The sequence below is a fragment of the Ambystoma mexicanum genome, chromosome 6p, assembly GCF_040938575.1.
Source record: "Ambystoma mexicanum isolate Mex_15411 chromosome 6p, UKY_AmexF1_1, whole genome shotgun sequence".
In the NCBI taxonomy this organism is placed as follows: Eukaryota; Metazoa; Chordata; class Amphibia; order Caudata; family Ambystomatidae; genus Ambystoma; species Ambystoma mexicanum.
The window spans coordinates 437,092,588-437,119,703 of NC_090935.1; the positions used below are offsets into that span (position 1 = coordinate 437,092,588).

At 46.2% G+C, this 27,116-nt stretch overlaps 1 protein-coding gene across 3 annotated transcripts in view; it reads left to right on the forward strand.

Moving 5' to 3' along the window:
• Positions 1-12,279: 12,279 nt before the first annotated feature.
• The window catches only part of PARP8 (poly(ADP-ribose) polymerase family member 8), a 1,351,312-nt gene continuing 1,336,475 nt past the window's right edge, over positions 12,280-27,116 (forward strand). For 2 of the 3 annotated variants that reach the window (XM_069627248.1, XM_069627249.1), the window contains exons 1-2: positions 12,281-12,708; positions 17,568-17,622. In XM_069627248.1, coding sequence (XP_069483349.1) covers positions 12,618-12,708; positions 17,568-17,622 — 146 coding nt within the window. In that variant the 5' untranslated portion in view covers positions 12,281-12,617. Of the gene's footprint in view, positions 12,709-17,567; positions 17,623-27,116 lie in introns of all 3 variants that reach the window. The other variant, XM_069627250.1, reaches the window with a different exon arrangement.

A 27,116-nucleotide genomic window follows, 5' to 3' on the forward strand; every position in this document is an offset into this window, starting at 1 on the left:
TGCCCTGAGTTTCCGCAATAGAGGCATAATTGCAACTGTTTTCTCCTTTCCCGCTCCTTTTGTGTTAGAGGACCTTTCAGACCCCCTATTTGCATGGGTTCCCCAGAGTCTACTCCTTTGGAAGGAGTTGGCGGTTTGGAAAATACTCGAGCATCAAACTTGGAACGATCGGCCTTCCTGTTCTGCAGTCTGTGATCTATTTGAACGACTAAGTCTATATAGTCCGAACAATCTTGTGGGGGATTCACTACTTGGGCTAACACATCTTTGAGCTCTCCACGTAGACCTCTATAAAACAGCGTAATCCTTTTGTCCTCAGGCCATTGAGTTTCCACTATCAGTCTGTTGAAAGACGCAATATAAGCCAAAAGGTCTTGATTACCTTGTCGCAACGAAAGAAGCTCATTGTCCAAGGCCTGCCCCTGTGAATGTCTTGCGAACAGTTTTTCCATACTGAGCTGAAAAGCTTGAAAATCATGTAGGACCGGATCATCTTGATTTACTAGAGGGATCGACCAGTCTGCCGCATTGCCACTAAGGTACGAAAGCACGAAAGCTACTTTAGCTTGATCAGTTGGAAAGGCTGCTGGCCGGCATAAGAAATGCAACCGGCACTGATTGATAAATACTGCAAACCTCTTTGGGTCACCAGAAAATCGTTCGGGCGGAGCCAGAGGTACATTCCCAGGTAGGTTGATCTGTACTGGATTCATAGAGGATGTAGAAGGAAGATCTCCCCCAGATGCGGGTAACGGGATCTGTCCGGCTTGTGACTGTAGCAATTGTCTAGCGAGATCATCTGTTCGCTCCTTGGAAATAATCAGTTCCCTTCTTAGAGCGTTCGTTTCCTGACGGGCTGCATGCACTTCTGCCCTTAGTTCCCCAAGTAACTGGGCTAGCTGGTCGGTATCCGAGGTTTCCATAGCGCCTGGACGGGAGTTTTGTGGTAGGCTTTGCGTTCTGTAACGCTCACCTGATTCCCGTAGAGGCGCCGGTCTTGACTGGGCGTATACCGTATCTTCAAAGGTGATGTGTAACACACGGCTGGCTCTTTGGGCTAGACCTCTGTGCACTGTATGTCTGACTCGAAGGGTAAGATGTCTGCAGATAGAAAATATGGGATTAAGGAACTGGGTTATTGAATGTCTCTCTCTTCTTCCCTTTCTCTTCTCCTGTAGAACCCCAAAGGTTAACGCTCTCACCTTAGGTAAGTGAACGCCGTGCTCTCCATCTGCCTCGGGGCAGGGTGCTGTAACCAGTTTCTTCACTGGATAAGGGGAGCAGGCCTCTTGACTTCAGAGGACTGCTGTCCGTCGTTTACTGCACGAACGGTAAGTTTCGAGTAATTCAAATGTCTTTAAAGTCTTTAGTAATGATGTTTCTTGTTTTGCAGGGTTCCGGCGATGGCGGATGACGGCTGAAGTGAGTTGAACATGGAGCCCGTGTGATGAATAGAAGCGCCTGGAAGCACGTAAGTAAGCGCTTGTTGCCTGCTTCACGATGCGCTCTAACTGTCTTTTTATTTTGCAGGTACAAGTTCGGAGCGGCTGCAGGGTGCCGGAATACCCACTGGGTTAGATGTGGAAAGGAGTAATGGCACGTGAGTATTAAAGTTCCCCAATGTCTTTAAACGCACCTTGTTTTGTCTTTCAGATGCGGGATGCAGCGCCGAAGGCCTCCGGAGCGTGCGAAGAGTTGGTAAGCTTTTGTCTTTCAGATGCCGGAATGCAGTGTGAAGACCTCCGGAGCGCACGAAGAGTAGGTAAGCCTTTGTCTTTCAGAAGCCGGAATGCAGCGCGAGGCGTTGGTGACAGCCGATGGACCAGGTAAGTGAAGAGCTGTCACTGAAGACCGTAATGCTAACCTGTTCTTTCTTGTCTTTATAGGTGTTGCTGAAGACTGGATTCAGGATGGTAAGCCTTTTTCCTTAGGCCCAGGATCAGATGCAGAAGACACGATGAGCGTTCTGCTGCAGAGGATGCAGAATAACGCAAAGCAAGATTCATCCATCGGGTGTGGTTTAAATAGCCTCCTGTAGTGCTTAGGTTTCTCCATCCACAGCCACGCCTAGGTAAGAAAAGAGTTCCTGCTTTCCAGAAGAGTTCCAGTGTTCTGAATCTAGGGAGTGGCTCCTGCCCCACCCAACAGGAAAAGTAGTTCCAAACAGAAGAGGATCAGAGGCTCAACTGGCAGGCAAGTAAGCAGCATGGTCTGCTGCAGGTAAATCCACCCAAGCATTATGAGCCCGGCGCTTCCAGCGCTGGGACTGGGCATATTTATGAGCCTGGTGCCACTGGCGCCAGGACTGGGTCCAAAAGGTCCCAATTGGGACTGGTTGGCACTCGGAACCTGGGTTATGGATCTGCTTCCAAGGGAGTTGGGAAAACCCTGACCTTTTGGAAGCAGAGATCATGACACTGTTCTACGGTGTCCCAATTTCCAAGAAAGGTTTTTTGTGCAATCAGACGCATCAAGAATAGGAATGGGGGCCGTACTATCACAAGGTAGTGAAACTGATCTACGGCCAGTGGCCTTTATAAGTCGTAAACTCTTACCGCATGAGGTGGTGTATTCTACCATTGAAAAAGAGTGTCTAGCTTTCAAGTGGGCCATTGAGACACTCAGATATTACCTTGCTGGAAGAAAGTTTACAGTTTTTACAGATCATGCTCCGCTCCAATGGTTGGCCATGCACAAGGACTCAAACCAACGAGTATTGAGATGGTTCCTGACCCTACAGGAATTTTGTTTTGAAACAGTTCACCGACCAGAGGCTTTCCAATTAGTTCCTGATTACCTGTCCCGAAATCCTGGCCAGCCCGATCGGCTGGATGCTTTGGGGGGTGTATATAACAGTCAAGAGGGTCAGTTATACCACAGAGGGGCCCAAGACCCAGAGACCCACATGGTTGGGGAATGGTGGGGTCAGGAGGCAGCTAATCCTGGAGAAAAACAGACAGGAAAATATAATGTGGAGCTCTAAGACGGGGACACAGGAGTAGAAACGTCGCATTTATGCGAGACGGCAGAGATGCCGACGTTCGACTCTGGCAGTCGTCAGGAAGACATGGAACCTCCGGGCGGTCACACTCGAGCCGTAATGCCATGTTCATGCGAAGTAGCAACGCAGTCAACGTTCGACTCCGGCAGCAGTCAAAGGACCGCGAGCCGTGAGAGGCAGGGCTGCCATGGCATGGGAAGCCGTGGTTGTTCAACAGCCCACATAAGTGCCGCGGAGACGCGGAATATAAAAGAACAACTTCGTGATACAATAACAATACAGCCCAAAAGCACGGGTCTCACAGAGACACACACAGTCCCTTCCAGGGAGAAATTAAGCACTTCCTGGGCAGAGGAGACTGGGACAGGGAGCGGATGGAGGTCGAGGACGAATACAAGTTGCAATGCATCAAGGGAAAAGGGGGCGGGGCTTGGGGGAGTTTATATAGACTAGAGGAGGAAGTGAACAATAATTGGCCTGTTAAGTTCTGGCTATATAAAGACAACACTGGAAGGCAAGAGTGTGTTCATTCTTGGTTTTGTTGCAGATCGAACCAGACAGAACATCCAGAGCTACTGAAGGATGGTGGGCGTATGAGGACTAGGAGGAGAAGTCTTGCCAGAAGTCCTTACCCCATTCCCCGCAAAGAACAGAGAAGAAACCCAGCATAAGCACAAAGAAGGACATTGCAGAAAATAATTCTGCGTGAAGCTATTTTACTTTTACCATTTTCTTTAAAAGTCTGAATAAAGACCCATTTTTATTTCTCTCAACACCGCCTGACTGTCTCATTGTTACAATCAATAATACAGGGCAAAAAATTAAACTGAAACCAGGTAGGACCCCCATTAATACTGAAGGTTTTAGAGCAGCACTATCTACCTACCCGGACAGAAACATAATCTCAGCAAGAGACAACCCAGAAATAATGAGAGCAAAAATTTTAAGAAGAACTAGAACTGGGCAGAATAGGGGGACCATGGCAAAAAATGCCACTGAAACATTTTATAATATCACCTTTAGGTTTGATTCCTAAAAAGGAACCAGGAAAAATGAGGTTGATACAACATATATCATACCCCAAGGGCCGGTCTCTTAACGACTGTATCCCTGAAACAGAATCAGCCGTGACTTGTACACATTTCCAAGAAGCCCTGAGAATAATATAGAACTGCGGCAGGATGGCACTGATGGCAAAACTAGACATAGAGTCAGCTTTCAGACTTCTACCAGTCCACCCAAACTCGCAACAATGGCTAGGTTTCTCTTTTGACAACAAATTCTATATGGACAGATGGGCTGTGCAGTATCATCTGCGCTACTTGAACAGTTCAGTTCATTCTTTCAGTGGGCATTCAAGAAACTAGTGCCAGGGGCACAGGTAGTGCACTATTTAGATGATTTGTTGCTAGTAGGCCCAGATGGCACAGGGGAGTGAAAAAAGGCACTATCAGTAATGATAAAAATGGCAGCACAGTGGGGCATACCGATAAAACAACCAACCCAACAACCAACATCATCTTTCTAGGAATTGAAATAGATACAGTGGCAGGGATTTGCAAACTACCAATGAAGAAAGTAGAAGAGCTATTAGACAAAATTCAGAAAATGGGTAAAAAGGATAAAAGCTCGGTCAGGGCGATACAATCACTGGTTGCCAGTTTGAATTTTGCTGCCAGGGTGATACCACAAGGAAAGGTATTCTCGAGAAGCATGGAAATAAGGACAAGAGCATGCAACAAACCCCACCTACACATCAGACTGGGGGAAAACGTGAAGAAAGACTTAAAAATCTGGGAAGATTTCCTCACAGAATTCAACAGGGCAACACTTTGGCGCACACTATTGAATTCAAGGGACAAAAGGGTCCTTTTCACTGATGCAGCAGGGAGCAAGGGTTTTGGGGCCATGCTAGAAACAGACTGGGTGGCTGGAGAATGGCCCGAGGCATGGCATCCAACAAGATGGACCAAAAACACTACCCTTTTAGAGATCATACCGATCTGGTTAGCCTTACGAATATGGGGCAGGCGCCTGGCAAATACTGAACTTACTGCATGGTCTGACAATATGGCAGTGGTGGGGATTATCAAAAATAGAACAACTAAATGCCAATTGGTACTGAAAATCCTAAGAGCCATCACAAAAATCACACTGTATGAGAATATCATAGTCAGAGCAAAACACATCGCAGGAACGGATAATAACATTGCAGTTGCTTTATCTCGTTTTCAGTGGACAAAATTTCGAGAAATGGAACCATACGCCCGGAAATAGATGTCAGAGATCCCAAAAGATTGCTTGGAGATTCTAGAAAAATAGAAAAATTTGCATCAACGCTGAACGACCGGGATGCTCAACCTCATTCGACAAACACCTCAAACACAAGTGTATGCAGTGATATTCTGCATACAGAAAATACGGATCCTGACACTGGGTTCCTGTTAGAGATGGCCAAAAAAGCTTTGGCGGAGAACACAACATCGGAATACGGTAAGTGTCTGCAAACGGTACTAAATGTGTCAGGGCAAAATCATGAAGAATTGTTGACAACAAAGGACATCAATGCATTCCTGAGGTGTTAAGCTCACCTGATATCCCTGGGTGCGTCTGGAAGGCTCTGAGATCTGGAAGCCTGGATGTGTATTTGCCCAGTGCTGAATAATGAATATGCAATTCTGGTGGTGCCAGGGGTACTGATCCCGGCAACGTTATCTGTACTGGATTGACTGATGATGGTGTAGCGACGGATGAGGTGAATCCGAGCAATGGAGCCTGCCCCGCCTGTGTTTGTAGTAGCTGTTTGCTTAGTTCATCAGTACGGTCTTTTGTGACTATTAACTCACGTCTTAAGGCATTGGTTTCTTGCCGGGCTGCGTGTACCTCAGCGCGTAATTGTCCCAAAAGCTGGGCTAACTGATCAGTTTCAGATGTCTCCATGACGCGCAAGTGGATAAGGTTTAAAGGCTTTGTGTTCTGTTACGCTCACCTGATATCCCCGGGGGCGTCTGGAAGGCTCTGAGATCTGGAACCCTGGATGTGTACTTGCCCAGTGCTGAATAATCAATCTGCAATTACAGAAGGGAGGATTTGTGATAACTGTCTCTAATGGGCGAATCTCCCACCTCCCTCTGACCGATTCCCTTCCCACTGGGTTCTTTTCTCACCTTAGTTATTTGTAGGGTGAGCTATCCATCCTGCATTTCTTGTGCAGGGGCGCTTAACGTTTGTTGACGAGCTGCCCGAGTTGCTTCACTGGTGCAGTACGCCTTCCTTGGGCCCAGGCCTGCTGTGACCCCGAATCTGCTGGTAGGCAGGTGGGTTTGTTAATTATAAGTCTTTGTTCTGTTTATGGGGGGAATTTGTTAATGTCTTTATCTCCTTCTTTTCAGGTGTGAAGGTCTTGATGCTGCCGTCCCGGATGGAGAGGCACGTTTCTAGGTAAGAGAAAGTGCGAAGAGCAGCGCCTTTATTGTCTTTTAAAGCTATCCTGTGTTTTCTTCTTCTTCTCCTCACAGGCCGCTGTGGTGCTGCGAGTGGATGAGAGCGCGATGAAAAACAGGCCCCCGGAATCCGTTAAGGTAAGTAGAGCGTTGTGCGGTTGTTTAATATTGAAAGCGAACCTGAATATGTCTCTTTTCCTTTGCAGATGTTGCTGTGGTGCTCCAGATGGAAGCGTGGCGTAGCGCGATGGAATTCAGGTAAGACTGATGGAATTTGTTGTTTTTGGAAGCGCGCGTTCTAATATTGCTTTTCCCTTTCTCTTTATTGCAGGTCGCAATGTTCGAACAGCAGCTGTGGTAGCGGTTCGCAGGAAGTCCTTAAGCTAGTACTCACAGGTGAGTGATGTTTCTTCTTCTCTCGGTTTCCACAGATTGCAGCCCAGTTGAGATGCTGAGTGCTGGATGGTGTTTTCTCAGGTAAAACAGAATAATCTTGTTCTTGCAGGATTACAGGAAGATGCTGAAGACCAGGAGCCGGACACGGTGAGCGTCACGCTGCTGGTTGCAGAATAACACGAAGCGTGTTCTGCAGTCAGGGTGTGGTTTATATAGCCCAGGTAAAGTAGTACCAGGGAAAGTAGTTCCAGGCCTGCCACACCCAAAACATTAGACCGCATGGCTTGGTTCTTAGAACTAGACTATGTGGGTGCTTCCATGTTGGATTTAAAGGCCCACGTACATAAATAGGACCTAGTTTGAACAGCCCTTGATTCCTACATATAAGCCTGGTGCCAAAGGCGCCAGGACTGGCTCCAGGAGCCCTTTTGCAGTGGCGTTAAGGTCCTCAGGGTTCTGGTGGGAGCCTGCTTGTGGCACAACTTGTGCCCCCTCACAGTGATCATGACAGAGGTGGGCGTACAGTCAGGGGTTTAAGAAAGATTGGGCAAAAAGACACCTCACAGCATTATCCTATTTTCCAAACTGCAAGGTGACTCAGACCCCACACGGAGTTCATTAATCACGTATGCGTTAAAAGGCTGGGGCAAAGTAGAAGGGCCACAAATAGATAAAAGACGCCCACTGGATTTTCAAAAACTGATTATAATAACAGGTTTATTAGATGGTATATGTTCATATCCCTATGAAACACTGCTTTTCAAAACGCCATTCTCACAAACATATTTCGGAGATTTTCGAGTGAGCGAGCGCATAGCATTCAGCACCAAAGCCAACAATGGCTTGGGGATGATGGACACAAAGCATCACCATTGACGTCCAAAAATTGAAAACAGGCACAAAAAAAGAAATAAACATTTATTGTATTGATGATGTGAACCACTGTCATGAGTGCATTACCAACCTTTACTGCTCACAGCGCTCTCTGGTAGGGGGGAGATTTCTAATACACAGGGACTCCTCCGCCCTGAGCCATTATCAGTTTAAAGGGATTATGTTGAAAGCCATATGTAAAGCGGGGTGGGACCCAAAAGAGTTTGGCACCCATTCCTTCAGAATTGGAGCAGCAACCACTGCAGGGCAGGGGTGCCTGGGGTTGCAGCAGGTAAAAAACATAGGAGGTTGGAAATCAGACTGTTTTAAGAAATACATAAGACCTGAACTAATATGGAATTTTCTTTTCCTGTCCCCCAAAAGGATCCGGACACTCCATTAAAATCAGCCTGGATGGTAGGGCACTCTTTTGTGTTCATCACGGGGTGATGGGCCGAAGAAACAAAGGAAGGGACACCTTTTGAGAACACAATCACATCAGGTGGGGGGACAGAGGCCTTTGCTGTCCAGAAATCCATGAACAACTGGCTAATTTAGTGGCCTACAGGGAGCCGCCCAAGTTTTTAGTCATTCTTCTGGGGGGAAACGACCTAGTATCCATGGGGAGGAGAAAACTATATGAAGAGATATGCATCTCATTAGCAGGCATTGCCCATAATTGGAGGGAGACAGAAATGTTTTACTCATCCATGCTACCCAAGAAAACTTGGCTGGGAGCACATTCCTCAAATCCGTGGACACTGCTAGAAGGAAGCTAAATAGAGGGGTCGAAATATTTTGCAACAGTCAGACGCCTCGGTTTTACAAGGCACAGCACCATAACACTGGCCGACCCGGACCTTTTCCACAAGGACTGGACACATCTATCGGGAACAGGAATGGAACATTTCCACAGAGATAACAAATACCCTAGCCAACAGGAGATGTCACTAATTAACTTTTGGGGGAACCTGGACAGCCGGCAACCCGCCCAGGTGTGGCGGCACGGGCCAGAGGGGGAAACCTCAGGACCCCGTGCCCAAAAGTACAGCGTATTGTGGTTATGTAATTATGAGTATGTCTTTTGTTATGACCATAACTGTGCAAATAAAATTCCTCTGCCTTTTATTGCCAACAACAAAGCAATGTGTTGTGTGATACCTGGGGGGAGGAAAATGCACGAGGTACAGCCAGGCTATGTTTTACGCTGTCTGCATATGCGTCCACTGGATATGGCCAACGCTGTAAGGGTACCAGGCGGGGCAGGTAACCCGTGCCCCATGTCGGTCAGGCGGGGGAGAGGGCCAGAGCAGCAGCCCAACACAAAAAGGAAGCGCTCCCCCTTTCCCCTCTCTCCCATCATGCTGGGCAGACACACCGTCGCCAAGCTGACGCATAAGAATGAAGGGCAAGGTGTTAGGAAACACCTTGCCCTTCTTTCCAATTAGGTGCTAAACACCGAATGTCAGGCAGGAAACAGGCAGGGTCAAAACTGTCAGGGAGCACCCCAGGTGCTGATGCTGTCGGCGCCGGCCGGCTGGGGGGCTGGGGGGCTGGCAGTACAGCCCCCCACACAGGCACAACAAAGACCCAGGGCCAGCCCCTGGGTCCAATATAAGGAGCTGTTTTCCGTTCAGAAAGCAGAATCAGTTTGGAACTCTGCACGGGGACCCAGACAAGAGTTCACTGCATATGCAGAGTCTCTTTGCTAGATGTTCCCAGAAGCCTCCTACCCTAGAAAAAGGTGAGCAGCTCGTCCATGTCAGTGCGTGGGAAATTATTGAGAATGAATGAGCTGAATAGATTGCTTATCTGGAGATTTGAAAAATCCTGGGTAGTTGAAGACCTACAGTGGTTGAAGATAATTAATAGTGCCTAAAGTCCTGATGATGGACGGAAGTCCGAAATGCATTGGCAAAAGATAATTGGGCACTGATGAGTCAGGCAGAAAAATAAATAACACCTGATATTTGAAAAACTATACAACAACTTCCTGTTCTTTATTTTGTGATTGAACGTTAATGACATTAAAGCAAAGGAATGCATGAAAATTGAATTCAAGTATAACTCCGGAAGGAGAATCGAGAGTGAGCACACTCAGGAACGGAGTAGTCTGGTCCTATTTTCTCAAAGAAGGAGAAATAAGGCAGGACACCGCAAGGGTGACCACACTGTCGAGGGACAAGGAAGGCGACACAGGCCAGAGGGGGCAACCTCAGGACCTGGTGCCCAAAAGTACAGCATATTATGGTTATGTAATTATGAGTATGTCTTTTGTTGATGACCATAACTGTGCAAATAAAATTCCTCTGCCTTTTATTGCCAACAACAAAGCAATGTGTTGTGTGATACCTGGGGGGAGGACAATGCACGAGGTACAGCCAGGCTGTTTTACGCTGTCTGCATATGCGTCCACTGGATATGGCCAACGCTGTAAGGGTACCAGGCGGGGCAGGTAACCCGTGCCCCATGTCGGTCAGGCGGGGGAGAGGGCCAGAGCAGCAGCGCAACACAAAAAGGAAGCGCTCCCCCTTTCCCCTCTCTCCCATCATGCTGGGCAGACACACTGTCGCCAAGCTGAGGCATAAGAATGAAGGGCAAGGTGTTAGGAAACACCTTGCCCTTCCTTCCAATTAGGTGCTAAGCACCGAAGGTCAGGCAGGAAACAGGCAGGGTCAAAACTGTCAGGGAGCACCCCAGGTGCTGATGCTGTCGGCGCCGGCCGGCTGTGGGGCTGGCAGTACAGCCCCCAAGACAGGCACAACAAAGACCCAGGGCCAGCCCCTGGGTCCAATATAAGGAGCTGTTTTCTGTTCAGAAAGCAGAATCAGTTTGGAACCCTGCACGGGGACCCAGACAAGAGTTCACTGCATATGCAGAGTCTCTTTGCTAGATTTTCCCAGAACCCTCCTACCCTAGAAAAAGGTGAGCAGCTCGTCCATGTCAGTGCGTGGGAAGTCATTGAGAATGAATGAGCTGAATAGATTGCTTATCTGGAGATTTGAAAAATCCTGGGTAGTTGAAGACCTACAGTGGTTGAAGATAATTAATAGTGCCTAAAGTCCTGATGATGGACGGAAGTCCGAAATGCATTGGCAAAAGATAATTGGGCACTGATGAGTCAGGCAGAAAAATAAATAACACCTGATATTTGAAAAACTATACAACAACTTCCTGTTCTTTATTTTGTGATTGAACGTTAATGACATTAAAGCAAAGGAATGCATGAAAATTGAATTCAAGTATAACTCCGGAAGGAGAATCGAGAGTGAGCACACTCAGGAACGGAGCAGTCCGGTCCTATTTTCTCAAAGAAGGAGAAATAAGACAGGACACCGTATGGTGACCACACTGTCGAGGGACAAGGAAGGCGACACGGGCCAGAGGGGGCAACCTCAGGACCCGGTGCCCAAAAGTACAGCATATTATGGTTATGTAATTATGAGTATGTCTTTTGTTGATGACCATAACTGTGCAAATAAAATTCCACTGCCTTTTATTGCCAACACCAAAGCAATGTGTTGTGTGCTACCTGGGGGGAGGAGAATGCTCGAGGTACACCCAGGCCATGTTTTACTCTGTCTGCATATGGGTCCACTGGTTACCTCTTGTGCATTGTAACAGCGCATCATTTCAACTTAGAAAGCAGGACCTTCAAAGCACAACTTGGCGCCCTCTGCATTGCTGCAGGAGTGTATGAAACCACTACAGTGACGTTAGTGTATCGAGTGCCTTTTAATAAGAAATCATAAAATTACAAACCTGAACATTTGGACGCCATTCCCGGTTTTCAGAAGTCAAACTACTTCCATAGTTAAAAGCTTGGGAGTAAAGACTTCCATGAGAAAACTATTGAAGATGATTGTAAGGTAACAACACAAGTGGAATTATTCTTCCCCCTCAACCTGTGAAAAAATGAGAATACAAAGTAGCAAATAGATATGTAGAAGCCACCGGGAGTGGAGAGAGGGTCTCAGGGGACATTCGAGGAAAATGAAAACACAACCAGGCTTTTCAAGATTGTTTGTCAGTTTCGAAACTGGAAGTATTAGTCTAAAAACTGGGCAATCTATGAAAGTCCTTGGCTTCCTAGCTCCATTTATTTGAAAAAATCAAACACGTGGGCTTAAAAACAGCAGCAAAAGATCTTAACTTGACCACTCGTGATGGCCACATGGTTTGAGATGTCAGGTGCCAGCATGATGAGTGCATTTGCTACCAGCCTGCAGTCAGACCTGTATTGAGCACCCCTTACATCGAAGAGGTCCGCCATTTGAACTCTACATTGTAACGCCAAGGCCAGACGATTATTTCGGCGGATCAGGCCAAGAAACATCCCTTTTTGGCTAAAAAAAAATGAGTTGCAACGAAGTTAATGACCATCACCTGACATGATAATTGAGATATGTTTGAGCGCAATTTTAGGAGGGCCCATGTGCACCACTCTACATACAGTAAAAGAGTACAAAACCGCCGAGTATATTTCACACCCTTGCCCAAGCCGTGCTGGCCTGGGCCCCGCTGCTCACGGGCCGCTCTGCGGCTGCGCGGGCAGCAGCAGCTCCTGCTCGGTGCCTGGATGTGACTCCTTCCCCCCTCGCCTCCGCCTCCAGCCGCGCGCGCCTCGCTAACTGCCGCCTGCCTCATCCTGCGCCTGCCCGAGCCGCTGAGCCGGTGATCATTGCCGCTGTCAGTCAGGCACCTGGCACACGGACAGACGGGCGGAGGGAAGGGCGCCCAGCCACACACAGCCCGGTGCAGCCAGCCCCGCCTAACCCTCCCCTCCCCCCAGCGCCCTCTGTGCCCCAACCATCCTTCCCCCGCGGCGCCCGGAGCCCCCCCGGTGGCAGCACTGGCCGGCGGAGGGGCAGAGGGACAGGGCAGCTTTCACAGGGTGCTATTTCATGGGGATGTGTTCAAGGCAAGAGCGTATCCAGAAGGACATCGACGTGGTGATCCAGAAGTGCAAAGCGGAGAAGGACTGTCTCTTCACAGGTGAGAAGCGCACGTACAGCTACGGCCACGGAGGGGACACCGCGCTCGGGGACCAGAGCACTCTCTGCTTTGCCCAGTCACTTCCTCATTTTTGTGCAAAAGCTTCGCTTTAATTTTGCAAGCATTACAGGCGATGAGTCACCGTGGAATAACAGTCCCTGCCCCCCACGTCGCCACCGCCCACCTTGTGCATGGAAAGCCTGCACAGGGAGGGCAGCGAACCCCGGGAGAGAAGCCCTGCTTGCCTGGCAATAGACGGTGTTCGCCGTCTGAGCAGCTATTTTGTACACGGCAGGTTCTCGTACCTATTGTTTAGCTGCCGTGAATAATAGAGCATAACCACAGGGGGGCGGCGGATGGGGGCTGGCAGGCGTTAGAGTTGGGGGTTCGTGTTACTCTTTATTGGCCTAGTACATCCATTTCTAAGATGCAGCTGTGTATTTAACTTCGTACTAGCTTTGCCAGGACGTGGCCTAGAAAGCAAATGCACAGCAACAGCTTCACGTTCTTGACGTGAATTCAGTGAAAGCATCATAAACAAAGGGTTTAGGCAGAACGACCTTTTCACAAATGCTGATAAACATTAAAAAAAATGATTGCCAGTAGAGCTTCCTTATAAAGAATGTTCCTGCTAAAATTCCCACACGCTAAGCTCAGTTCCGCCTCTTTGGCGTTTGCTGCTAGGAGCCAATGGCCAGATGTTTCTGGCATTGCCAGTTCAGCAGCTTTTTCGGCCAAAGCTCATCGGGGACTATTACGCTGGTGTGTTATTGCTTTCGGTTTCTCCTTCAGTCCTTATCTTGCTCGCCTTATTCTCCACAAGGAAGAGCATCCTTTCTTCCTCGCAGGCCCGACACTGGAATTTCCCTCTGTTGCCATAGCAGCAGTGAACTTGTTGGAGTGATGGAGGGGGAGGCTTCCCGCACATTTGGCTTCCCTTGCTATACATAGAATACATTCACACATGCTATGCTGTGTGTAGATGACTCAAACGGGGTCAAACATGCTCCGATATACTATGTATATAGATCACGCGGCTGATGCATCCCTGCCAACCCTGAAAGGGTAGTCTGATCTGTGTTTTTTAGTTTAGTCTCCCTGATAAGTATGACAGAGACAAACCTCATGCAAAAATAGCCACCCCAAAAAGACACTTATTGCACAAAGTGCTAGGCCCTGTCTTTTGTGCTCTGTACATCCACTAACTCCAGACACATCTCGTTTCTCATTGGACCTAATCAGTAAGGTGTTTTCTTTGCATAATGACCAATTAATTTTAGCTTCATGCCTGATGACACGAAAGGAGGAACCCACGTGGAAGAAGATGGACCGAAGGGGCTGGGACCAATGGCCTGCCATCCCTTATGGAGCAGGTAGCCTATGTATAGAGTCTCACTAACTACCCATTTAAATTTGTACATTATGTAATTTACATCAATCATCAAGGCACACAGCGTCATCAGTGACATAAATTACATAATGTACAATTTAGGATGAGTCTCTAGACAAGATAAGCATTGGCAATGCCAACAGTTTGGGCTTTTGCCTAGACATGGTAAAGGCACTTGCAAGGCACCGCTGTAGTGGTATTAACTGGCTATTGATGGTAGCAGGTGCAAAATAGTGCGAGTACATGAGCATTTTATAACAGTGCCTGGAAAATGCCTAATATTTATACAAACGCCAAAACATTTGGTTTTGCCAAAGCATTTTTTTAACAGGACTTCAGTGAAGTGCAGGCATTGTGCTTATAAATCGAGTGACTGAGTGCAGACCTGGTTAAGACATTTCTTTTACACCAGTAGCGCATTTACCACACCAATTAAGTCATTAACTCTCAGAAGGCTGCTTTGAATAACAAGGGCAGGCATTATGAGCGCACAGTTTGATGTTAAGGCTTGTTAAAGCGAGCTCAAAGAGTTCCCATGAGGAGGGGTTTTGGGCAGCAAGCTACAGGAACTGGGTCGGAATGGCCATAGAGATTCGCATGGCCATGAGCAGTCAATGGGTGGGCAAATAACCAAACAACACCTAATAGGCCAAACTAAAAACCAATGTACTGCAACTATCGAGATTTATACAAACAGCAGTACATGTCAGGTATACTTCACAAAGAAGGCAGATGCTGAGCAAGCGTATGAGTGAGTGGGATCATTTTATGTAGCTCTTACTGCGATTAGTGTTCCCTCCTCTCTGTCCAGGGTGACCAATAGGCATTTCACTCATGTTAGCTGGACCTTAAACATAGTTAGCCAACAGAACATGCAAAGCTAGGTAACATAATTTAACTTAAGATATATATAGACCTATATGACACACACTCTCTCTCTCTCTCTCTCTCTCTCTCTTTCTCCCTCTCTCTCTCTCTCTCTCTCTCTCAACAGTTCAGTTTTCAACCAATCTGGGTGGCTCTGCACTCTTTAGGGATACCATCAAGTGCAGGGCTTGCAAAATCTAGTAGCCCAGTTGCATTGGCGAGCAGATTTTATGAAGGGCGAGTACCATTTGCATGGTACTCGACCTTTTTCGTGCATATGAGATGTTTGAAACCTTTATTTGACACGCTTTGTCTACAGTAAATGGTAAATAAAATATTCACTTTGTATGGTTGGCAAAATTGCATCAAATAGCAAGTGTGCTTATGTTGATATGCTCCATTTTACAGAAAGCACTGGTCAATATTTTGGTTCTCATCTCAATGGGACAAATTAATTTCTCATAGGTCGAGTATGTTAACCAACAAACTCGCCCTGCAGGTCTAGTGGGATTTTAAAGAATTTGCAAGTCAGTGATCAGGCTCTTTTGTTCAAACTCTACCTTTTAAAAAAATAAATATTTATTTTCATTTATTTGGATATAAAAATTCATAAGTAAATATTCCAATCGGTTCTAATAAATAATACATAAATAGCAAAGATAAAAACAATAACGAAAAACTATGAACAATAACCACCTAAAGTATACAGCACTCTTCCCCATCCCCTCCTTCAACTATATAACAAGTAGAGTCTAGTACGAATTCATACATTTTCCCCAAATCTTATCAAAAAGAGACATTTTCCTTTCTCTCCTATAGATTGTTTTCTCCATTTCAGCCAGCCTGCGCATTTCAACAATATTTGGAGAGACCTTAGATTTCCAACCTGTCAGGATAATTTTCTTTCCCATGGCAGCATCTTGAAATAGCCATTTCATCTGACAAGTAGTTAATTTCTCGAGCAATTCATCTGCACCCGATATCAATATTTTAAAATCATAATCAATTTTCTCCTCCAATATCTTCTCACATATTGTCCCAATCTTCAGCCAGAAATCACGCACCCTCACGCAGTCCCACATCATGTGCTCCAGTGACCCAACTTGATGCACACAGCCCCAACAATCACTGGTGTTGGAAAGACCCCTCTTACACAATCGCGCCGGAGTCCAATAAACCCTGTTTAAAATGTTGATTTACCAGGATCTTGGACCCAAACTTATAGAGCAGAGTTTGACATTTTGGCACATTCTCATCTAAAGCACTGACGAAATCTCACATCTGATTCTTATACTCCATTGTTCCTGCAGCTGAACATTCTCTTTGTATTCTGAAACTATATGCATATATATCCTACTAGCCAAACCTCCCTTTACCCTTTTAGATTTAGCAGTGAAGAAATCCAGATTTAGTCAATTTTCTACCTCCACCTTACTTACGGCTTCCCTAAATTTCCGGTAATCCGTGTTCGAAAAGCCTGCAATATTCCAATTTTCCTTGACTTCCCTACTTGAGATTTCCTGTCTAATTCTACAAACCGTAAGGACTTCTTGTTATCTACACTCTTCCATAAGATTTGAAAGCAGTGTGCTAAATAAACCCAGGGAAGTAGCAACATAGAGTACCGCACTATTTAGTTGAACATTTCATTCATTTTTGTTCTTCATTTCCAGTACATGGCCTGACGCTTTTGTACACACAAATCACCATTACTGAGCGCAGTTGAATATGAGTGAAGGTGTCAAACTTACCAATGAAATTATATGCATGATCCGCTTAGCCAGGTTAAGTCAACCAGGTGCAGGAAGTCTTGATGAAATGCTCCTTGAGGAAGTGCTCCCAGCAGACAATGAGAATGCAATATCAAAATCCTACACCTTGAGCCAGTAGTTAAGGTTCCTCTAACTGGGGATATTTAGGAAAGCTGTTTGGTAGGTATGTAAAAATAATGGGTACGGTATGTTGATAGTGTGCCTCACACTATTGTTTAATGATTTATTAGCCACTTTGTAATGTTGCCAGAGTTGTTAGATAGCTTGCTTGCTCCCTGGTGTGCAGAACCGCGTCTCTTGTCCAGCAGAGAAGGGGAGTCTCAGCAATGCAGCTGAAGTTGCAGCCACAAGCCTCATGAATTGGCACAGTGACCCGCTGTGGGCTCCTCATGTCCATCTTCATCATCTTCGTCACACAATTTTGGGCCCCTTTCTTGGATATCTGAATTCCATAGCGACCAATTTGCCAACTTTTATCAAAAGCCATCCCTTCCACTAGGAGCTTCTTACCCACGTCTTCACTGATCTCTCCTCAAGGAGCTTCCTCTAATTGTCTGATATGTGAAGGCCAAGATCTGCCACGGCTTCCTCCCTGATGCTGGATGGCGTGACATCTATTAAGGCATTGGTGCTGAGGAGATCAATTTTGCTTTCATTACTGTGTTTAGCAACTGATAATATACCATTGAGTTCAGAGACCTTTCTTTGAAAATGTGAACTAACAGTCCTTTTCTTTTGTAGATTCCAAACTAGTGGTCAAGGCAGAAAAGATGCTATTGCACAGAGATTATGTGAAAGGCTATTGCTAACCTTGTAATTTTGTTCTTTAGATTTTAGATACTCCGACTCCACGTTCACTTTTACCTACATTGGTGACTCCAAAAGGTAAGTTATTTTTCTTTCACAATTTCCTACTGGTCTTTTAATGAGCCTGATTTGTATTTCTTGTTGACCTGAAATGTAGCCCAGTATACAGTGTATTCCAGTGTTACAGCAGTTTAAGGGGGACTAAATCATGCAAGAGTAAAGCATGGGTTCAAAGGTTGCCAACTGCTTTCTGTACGCCTCCATGGCTCATTGGCTGTGTTGAATATGTTTGTTTCCCTTCACCAATGTAATATACGTATACCCCTACATGCTTTCAATTGAGTACAGCTGTTGAGGATTCTCCATCTTGTCTCATCTCCACACTCGTGTAGAACAGGAACTCGGTGCATGTGAGACTCCTAAACATGAAGTTCTTATATGTGCAACAGGAGGTAATCAATTCTCTGTACCTGGGCTTAAACTCTTCCCTGGCACATCTCTAATTATTGTCTTCTCAATACACAGAAAAACATATTTGTTATAATATTCATTTTCACCATTATCTGCACCATGTATGGAGATGGACATGAATTTATTTTAGGTGTACTCTGTACACATTATTTTGTATGAGCAAGGAAAGACATTGGGTCTCATTCTAAGTTTGCTGGTCCTGAAACAACGGTGCTGGTAAGCTTACGGGTACCGTTGTTTCCAGACCGGCAAACTACAGGTTTGCCTGCCGTAGACGCTGTTCCTGACAAGTCTGACCCTGCCGGGCACAGCAGCCACGGCAGGCAAAGCCGTCACAGAAGCACCGTTACCGTTAACAGCGGTGCTGGTGTTTCCGTGTCCCCGTTCCTATAGAGTCATATGGGACTCAATGGGAATGGGGATTAATGAAATAGCCTGCATCTGACTTCCCGGCCGCCAGACTTGGAATAGTGCGGTGGCACGGGAAGTCGGGCATCAGTAATTTTTTATGGGATCGGCGGCAACACGCCAGTAGCACCGGCAGGGTTACTGCCGGACCCGTAATGATGCCCATTGAGTGAAAAGTAGTTCCCAGTTAATCTACTAGAACATTGCTTAGTGGAATTCTCTCTGGATGGAGCCTGGACCTTTCAATGCACTGGGGATAGATGATGATGGTTACATTCACATCTTCTGAATAGTTTTGCGAGAGCATTACGTCATTTGGGCATCAAGTTGTCTTGGCTGATGCTCAATTGTCAAAAGTCCTTCGATTGTCTTTGAACATTTACACACATCTTCCCTGCAGAATCTTCAGTGTATGACATTTCGGGAAAATTATGTTTAACTTTCTTTTGTTTTCCTCCAAATTGCCAAGTTGGGCTAGTTCCTGATGTAGTTTGGTTCTAGGCTGAGGCTCCTCTTTATAAGACACAGAATGTGCAAATAGGGTGGGCATAGTGGCCATTTTTTTCCCATCAATTTCAAAATGCCCATAACAAAATATTAAGAACAATTGAAAATTAGTTGATTCATATTCAACATAATAATATTTTGCATAGGACGTGACTATACAGACTCTTTTCATTACAGCAGGAAATGATATCCTATTTGAACAAGTACATTCTCTGCATAACACATCAACCTTGATGAGCAACAACTCTTATATATACAACACCTCTAAACCTTTCCAGTCAGACTCTTAAGGCTTTAGCCAAACCTTTAAGTGTCAGCTGCCCATGACCTGGTCTTACCCTAAACTTGTTTTGCTATACCGTTATATACTGTGAGGACGTGCTTTGTCGATAGATAGCAAATTCCAAAGTTTGGATGGAGAGTTTAGAATAGCTACCATAAACCTTAGAAACGGTGTGTCCCTTAAAGCATGCTGCATAATGATATACTCTTTCACATTGTAGAGAAACCCCTCAACGCTCACACCACAAAATGTGCAACCCACTAGGGAAAAAGTCCCAGCACACCTCTTGCAAGGAGAACAAGGTTTTATTTTCACAAAAATAAAGGTGTGCCAGCAAAGTACCCTGCTGCCATGGAACGTTCTGCCAAAAGCAGTATGAGCAACACTTTACGAAGGCACACAGCGTCATCAGTGACGTAAATTACATAATGGTCAGATTCAAATGGCTGCTTGGTGAGAACCTATACATAGGTTACCTGCTCCATAAGGGACGGCAGGCCATTGGACCCTATACACTGAAAACAATACATAATCTTCTCTTACCTAATGTGCACCTGATACTGTAGTCGAGGGCTAAGAGGATACTTGAGGTCATTGTATCTAACAGACGACAGCTCAATTCCATACATGTTGGTGCCCGTCCAAAGCTCCCCACCCTTTTTTTAGATTTGTTGTTTTGCCCCTCCCGGCAACTCGCAACACAAATCACATGACCTATGGTGAAGGAAACTCATCCCTGCTTTCTGATCTTTTCTTATCAATTGGGGGTCTAACAGGTTTATGATCGGTGGTGTCAAGCTCACTGATATCTTGGAATGCTGGTAGTCTTGGGACAGTGGCATCTGGGAGCTATTACTTAGATCTGGGACGGGGAGGTCGGAGCTCGTGCCCTCCTTCTCGTGGGATCGCTTCTTGCAGAGAGCTGTCAACACCCCCCTCCATGGCCTTGAAGGGTGCATTCTTTCTGGGATACGAATTCTGGCAACATGAGACATTGAAGGGTTTACGAATCTCTGCAGCTCTTGCCTTTCCCACCAGTGCCCAAGCTACAGCCTATTCCCGCATGCATACACTTAGTTCCATGTGTGTGGTTCGGGCCTTCGGGCTTGCGGCCCTGGCTTCAGCGCAAAGCTAGGCCTCGATTTCAATATGGCTGCTACTATCTAAGATGGCCTTTGATTCCCCATGTAGTCTAGAGCCGAAGCATGCACCACCCTCCCCGTACTATAGCCCATGCCAATGCCCTCCTTCCCCTGTACACTCCCCAAGTCCCTACTGCACACCTTCAGGCCTCTGCCTCATCCGAAAGCACTTGGGGGTCTGGGACGATTGTCCCTCCTCCCCAACATTCCCCTCCTTCGTTAATACTACATTAACAAACTCCCAGGTGAGCTTCTCGTCCTCCTTTCTAATTTTAACCCTTTCGGATCTTTCAGCTTCCAAGTATGGAGGTGACCCTTCCTTTGATACCCATGCCCTGCATACAGACCATAAACCTTCCCTGCTTGTGCATATTGCTCAGGAGTATATGTCATAAATATAAACCCACCATTCCCTGCTAAATCTACACAGTGTTCTGTGTAATTCTAGGGGTCAGGTGGGGGAACTGTGGTGGGGCCTCGGCGGTGATGACGCTGCTCAATTGCAACTATGCGTGGCTTGTCTTGGTCATCAGTTTGAAGTGCACTATTTTGTGTACCATAAGGTGTCTGTACCCAGTGCTCCAGATAGGATTTTGGAGTGAGAGTATTTTACTCCCAATTTTTAGAATTGGAGAGTAAATCCAATTTTAAGAGAGTAAAAATCAGTTCCCTCCTTCCAAGAGAGTAAAAAGTGACTGGCAACTATGTGCGTAAAATTAAATCTTTGTTCAAATACATTAGTGACAAAACAGCTATATTTCAAAGTGGTTCTAAATAATGTATTGCACCTGTGGAAAACATTTTCCCCACACAAGAACCTTGTATACACATACTACCCAGCTTCATCATCATGAGACTTGGGCACAAACTCTGTTAAGAGCTACTTCAGATGCAAGCTAGTTACATTATAAATCAAGTCCCGCAATCTACCAGCATCACTTCTCAACCTCTCAGGCCTACAGTTGCTGCCTGGCACTACCTGCTTGACAGCCACTCCATGTTTTTTCTCTATCTCTGCTTCTCTTTGGTACTCTGTTTCCCCTGTCTCTCACTTTCTGACACCCTGCCTCTCACCTTTAAGTGTTGCGACGCCACGTTTTGCGGTCTGTTTCTCTGTCACTCTTCCTCTCGCTGTATCGGTTGATATAAATCCTCTTCCTCTCATGTCATTACTCATGGCTATATCTGTTTTTTCATGCTCTCGTTGTGGTTGCTACTCCATTTGATTATTTTTCTTTCACTGTCTCTTATGTTATTGGCCTGCCCTTCGCTAGTCTTGCTTTTCTATTTCCATCTCTCCCAGCCTGCTGTTGGTCTGTCTTTTATTTTACTGTCTCTAAATTTTGCTCTGCTTCTATCCCTAACTCCTATTGTGTTTGTCCTATTATTAACTCTGTTTCCCTTCTCACTTTCTTTGTTGCCCTATCATGTAGCTCAAATTCCTGTTTTGATTGACTAGTATGTTCTCTGTCCCTTTGCATCCACCTCACCCTCACACCTTTGTTCTTCTGTATTGCTTAGGTTCAGAGTTGCTCTTCCTCTCTGTTTTTCTGTTTGTCTTTTGACGTAGCACCAGTAAATATCCAAAAAGCTGAAAATGCCTTTTCTATTGAAAAATCTAGTGCAGCTTTGATAGATGATATGCTATGATGTGGCATTTATAACACGCCTGTACACAAGTGTTTCTAGGTGTGACAAGACAAGGAGGACAAAACAAGGGAGGACAAAAAACGATCTTACTAGGCCTTGTGTTATTCAACTGCGCAAGTGCGGGGAAGAGGGAAGGGGAGAAGTGCCAGGGGGAGGGGAAGGGCAACGTGCAGTTAAATCACAAGTGCAGCCAGTAGGGGGCTCATAACTGCAGAGAGAAAGGACTGTATGTAGGGTTTCAGATACAGACCCTGAGGAGCCCTGAGGCAGTGCGAGGGCAACTGGACATGCAGTAGCCTGGGCCCGAGTTTAGAGCGTGACCAGGTGACCAGTGCGCGGAGCAGTCAGGTGCATCCGCAAGGGAGAGGAAGAGAGAAAGCAGAAGCGAAAAGGAAGGTCTTGAGTTGCTTCCGGAACCGGAGGTGGTTCTGCTCAAGTTGGAGAGAGGCAGGGAGGCTGTCCCAGAGGGAGGCCCCAGCCAAAAAGATAGATCTGCCCCCAACTCTCTGCTTGGAGAAGCGTCTAACGCTCAGAGAGTTGGAGGTGGATGAACGGAGAGCTCGAGAAGGAAGATGTTTTGGAAGAGAAAGTTGGAGGTAGAGCAGTCCCAGGCCCCAGAAAGCCTTGTGGACAATGCATAGGGTATTGACGTTGATCTTTGCAGCCACGGGAGCAAGTGAAGAGATTTCAGAGCTGGAGAGATACGGTCCCTGGGATTGAGGCCAATGACAAGTCTCACAGTCCTGTTGTGGAAAAGTTGTAAATGTCAAAGCGTAGAGGCAGGAAGATTTAGAAAGAGGCTGTTGCAATAGTCCAGCCTACAGAGGACCAGAGCTCTGGAGACAGTGCGCTTCTGGTGGAAAGTGAGAAAAGGAAGAATACCTCTGAGGGGGTGCAACTGATAGTTTGACTTCTTAGAGACATCAGAGATGTGAGGAGAGAAGGAGAGGGTGGCGTCGAAGAGCACACCAAGGTTCTTAGCCTCACAGGAAGGAGTAGGAAGAGGGCCCAGAGTAGGCAGCCCGAAAGAGAGAGAGAGAGAGAGAGAGAGAGAGAGAGCGAGAAAAGGAAAGGAGGGAGCGGGTGTCCCAATGAGGAGGATCTCAGTCTTACTGGCATTAAGGCAGAGATCATTGGTGGCACATTTGCGGCCAGACACTCTGGTATGAGAGAAGAAGCAGAGGTGGCTGAGGGGAGCCTGAAAGAGAGCTGAGTGCCATCCTCATAACATTGAGAATTGGAGCAGAAAGTAGTGATGCAGTGGGCAAGAGGTGCCAGTGGTTGAAGAGCCAGGGAGAGAGGTTAGACTCCTAGGAACACCAGAAATAGAGAGAGTGATAGACGAGAGGAAAGACTCAAGTTGGACCTGAGAGGGTCGGTCGGTGAGAAAGGAGGTCAACCAGGCCAGGGCCTGATCAGTAATACCAAGGTTGTCCTGGAGACGATTGAGCAGGATGGCATGGTTGACCGTGTCAAAAGCAGAGGAAAGATCAAGGAGAAGGAGGACAGAAGGGAGATTATAGCCAAGATTGGAGAGCAAGTCTTCACGGGTGTTAAGGAGAGTGGTTTCCATGCTTCTGACAGCTCTGAAGCCAGACTGGTGGTCATGGAGGCAACCAACAGATTCAGTATGTAGATTAAGCTGGGAGATGGACAGCTTTTCCAAGAGTTTGCCCAGGAAAGGAGTGATGGGCATCGGGCGATAGTTAGTCGGAGAGGAAGGAACCTCCTGAGAGGACGCTTTACCATTGGGTGCTCCTTTGTAGATGTGTGCAACCCTACTTTTGGCTACTAGGCTGGGAATTAAAGAGTTAGAGGCTTGTCTGACCAGATGCAGCACTTGCTTGAATGCAGATGTTTGAATGCAGATGCTCTACCAACACTGCATGCCATTAAAAGTATATGAGCTGTGTGTTTAGAACCATTACAAGTATAGTAGCCCAACTGAGATGTGTCTGTTCTGAGCCATTAGAAGCATATCATCCCTGAAGAGTTGTGTTCTGAGCAATCACAGGTATAGCAGCCCTGATGATTTGTGTGTTCTGAGCTATTACACATATAGCATCCCCAATGACATTTGTGTCTTCTGAATCACTGAACATTTAGTAGCCCTTTTGATAAGTCAAAAGTTAAGTCAACTCTGTTACAATTGAAGGTTACCTGCATCTTAAACGCAGACCTCTGATGCAGACTCATTAACTCACTTATCAACAGGATTTGAACTAACAGGTTACACAATAATCTGCAGCAGGGTTATTGACCTACTGAGCTGTCTTTTCTAATAGGCTGTTGACACTGAAAGGCACACAGGGTTAGGGCACTGGCAGTTCCATGTGAGGCTTGCTTGACATAAATGGCTTGTCAAAAGCCCTAAGCCTGTTTGAACTATCCTACTTGAGTCAGGAGATTCATAATGAGGTTTTGAAATGTGCTAGATGTATGGCAGTGGGCCTCAGCAATCGGGCATGGGAGAAGCAGAGGTTTTGAAAAGTGCAAGCCCGAGTACAAGGGATTGATGTATATGGCAGCAATCCCATCTTCTCACACTGTCTGCCAGTGTGCATCACACCAGCTCAGGAGGTTGGTGGAAAAAGCTCAGACACTGTTCTTGCTCATTACTTTAGCTTGCTGCTGAAAATGCCAACACATGTTCGTGCTTTGTCATTAAAGCAGCTCTGTTAAGAAATGCAGGGACTGTCCCAAAACATAGCAGTCCTGCTAAGAAATGTGGGCATGGTGCAATCAGCCCTGCTGTGAATATTTGGCATTATGCCATGACATGCGTATAGCCTGAATATATAGCAGTCTACCGGTACAATCTGTGCCATTGAAAATATATACATCACTGATTTTACCTGTATCCATTATACCTGCTTGTGGTGGGTGGTCAGAAAGGGAGTTAAAGTTCAGATCACATGTCTAGCTATTTATTGCTTTTTAAGAAAACAGATTATGTCTAGTGCCCATTCATGCACGTAAACACATGCTATCTTAAGACAAAAAACACATCTTAATATAGAACATCCCGAAAATGTCCTTCTCACAAAGGCCAAACAACCTCTTGAGATCAAGAAGCCCAAGCCTTTAAATGCAATTGATGTGCTTCTGTGATGAAAAGAAAGCAAAGTATGAAATGCCCATGATGCTGCAACTGCGCTGCCTCTATTAAAGCGGATTAAGACTGAGGATAATGAAGCAGAAATGCAGCCCTTGTTTAAGACAGTTTTCATTTTACATAATACTACATGTGTCCTAAAGCAAAGTGAAAAGCATGTTCATGATTCAAGATGCTTTAATAACACTGTAACCTACAAAATGTAAGCAGTTGAACTAAGTGAACAAAACACAAATTCCATTTTACATTCATCAGAAAGTATTATCTTGATAGAATCATTAACAGAGGAGAGTGTTAAAAAAATGAAACGGACCAGGACTCATTCTAGTTGCTTCTTTGGATTGCTAAATTAAAGAGTGCATTTGCAAACTGCAGCTAGCTAGACTGTGACCAGTGAGCTCCATGGTTTACGTGGTGCTGCCTCAAATAGCCTATGTAAATGGTACGCAGGGAATTATTAAAAGGGCCGTATTGACAAGATTTATGTGCGTAAAAAGGACTGATACGCTCCTTATCTGGAGGGCTGCCTGTACCCCCAATTGAGACCATCATCATTGCGCTGCTAGGCACTGCTTTCGCACAGCATCAAAGCCCCAGCCGGCATGTGCAGAAGATCCCCAACACCAACATGATCACAGGAACCAACATCTTCACGATAGCACCCATCCAGGAGGGTGCCCAAACAAAAAGATTGTCAAACCAATTACTCATCTGTATTCCAGCTTCTGTTTGTATGTGAGTGCCAGGGCCATCCAGGGCCCCTATTATGTTGGTGAGGGATCCATTTTCTGCGTCATTAGGAGGTACGTAGGTGCAACAGGAATCACCAATCTTCTTGCAGACCCTCCTTCGATGGCTGTGAGGAGGTCCAGCATGTAGTGGTGCTCAAACATCATCAGCCAGATTGCGCCCATTTCCACCTTGATCGCGTTGAGGCCTTGATCAGTGTGGCGACCAGCTGGATCACTTCCCAGCGCACAATTTAGAGCCATTTGGCATTCACAGCTGTCTGCACTCCTGGTAACAGCAACAATGCAAAAACATTTTCTTCTTTGCTGTAGAGTCAGTCCTGGATAATTCGACCTTCTCCTTTGCTGCAACTTTTCCTTTTTCTGCTCTGGCAAGATACATAATATTGGATTCTGTGGTGGAACTGTGGTGGATATGTCGGACACTGGTGTAGATGTTGAGGCTGACAAGCCACTTGGTCCCACTATCAAGTGTTCTACCGGGACCACCAGGAGTGCCGAGTGCAATAAAACCTGCGAGCAGGTACCCCTCCATGATGGCGCGAGGTGCAGAAATGCCTGTTGCCACACACCCAGTAGTTATCCATCACAGCTGCTGTCCCTTTCTTGAGATCTGGGATGTATAATGTCTTGTTGCACCTACGATTGGTACCCACAAAGATGCTCCCTTCATTGTAAAAACACAGCTCGTATTCTTCCTACTTTTGCACTTTCACTGGTTTTCCATTGTCTCTAATGACGTGAGCTTTGCTTCTTGCTTCTTCCAATGCCCGCTGCATAGGGCATTCACTTTATCTATCACTTCTTCTATGAATCCTACGAGCCCGCCTGCCATGCAGCTCATTGTAGTTTCTTGTCATCCGCTCCTCAAGCGCTCGCCCCACAAGCTTTCTACTCTTTGTGTAATTTCTGGAGCCCCTTTTGCCTCCCCTTCCTCGTCCTCAAACTCTTACATGCTGTCACATCCCTCTCCTTGCACCTCTTGATGTGCTTCCCTGTCCGACCTCACTGTTCCATAACCTGTGCTTTCCAACCCTCGATCACCACTACTGTGCTTCTCAACACGCACATCCTTGATAGCAGTGCTATCCAGTCTGAACAAAATTTCTCCAGCCCTCCACTCGTCCAAACCACATCCTTGTTTTCTCTTCACTTGCTTTATTGCCCTCAATGGTGCCACTTCCGACTGGCTTGCCTCGAATGCCTCCTCTAACTCCTTCTGTGATTTACTGTCCCGCGGAGTGACA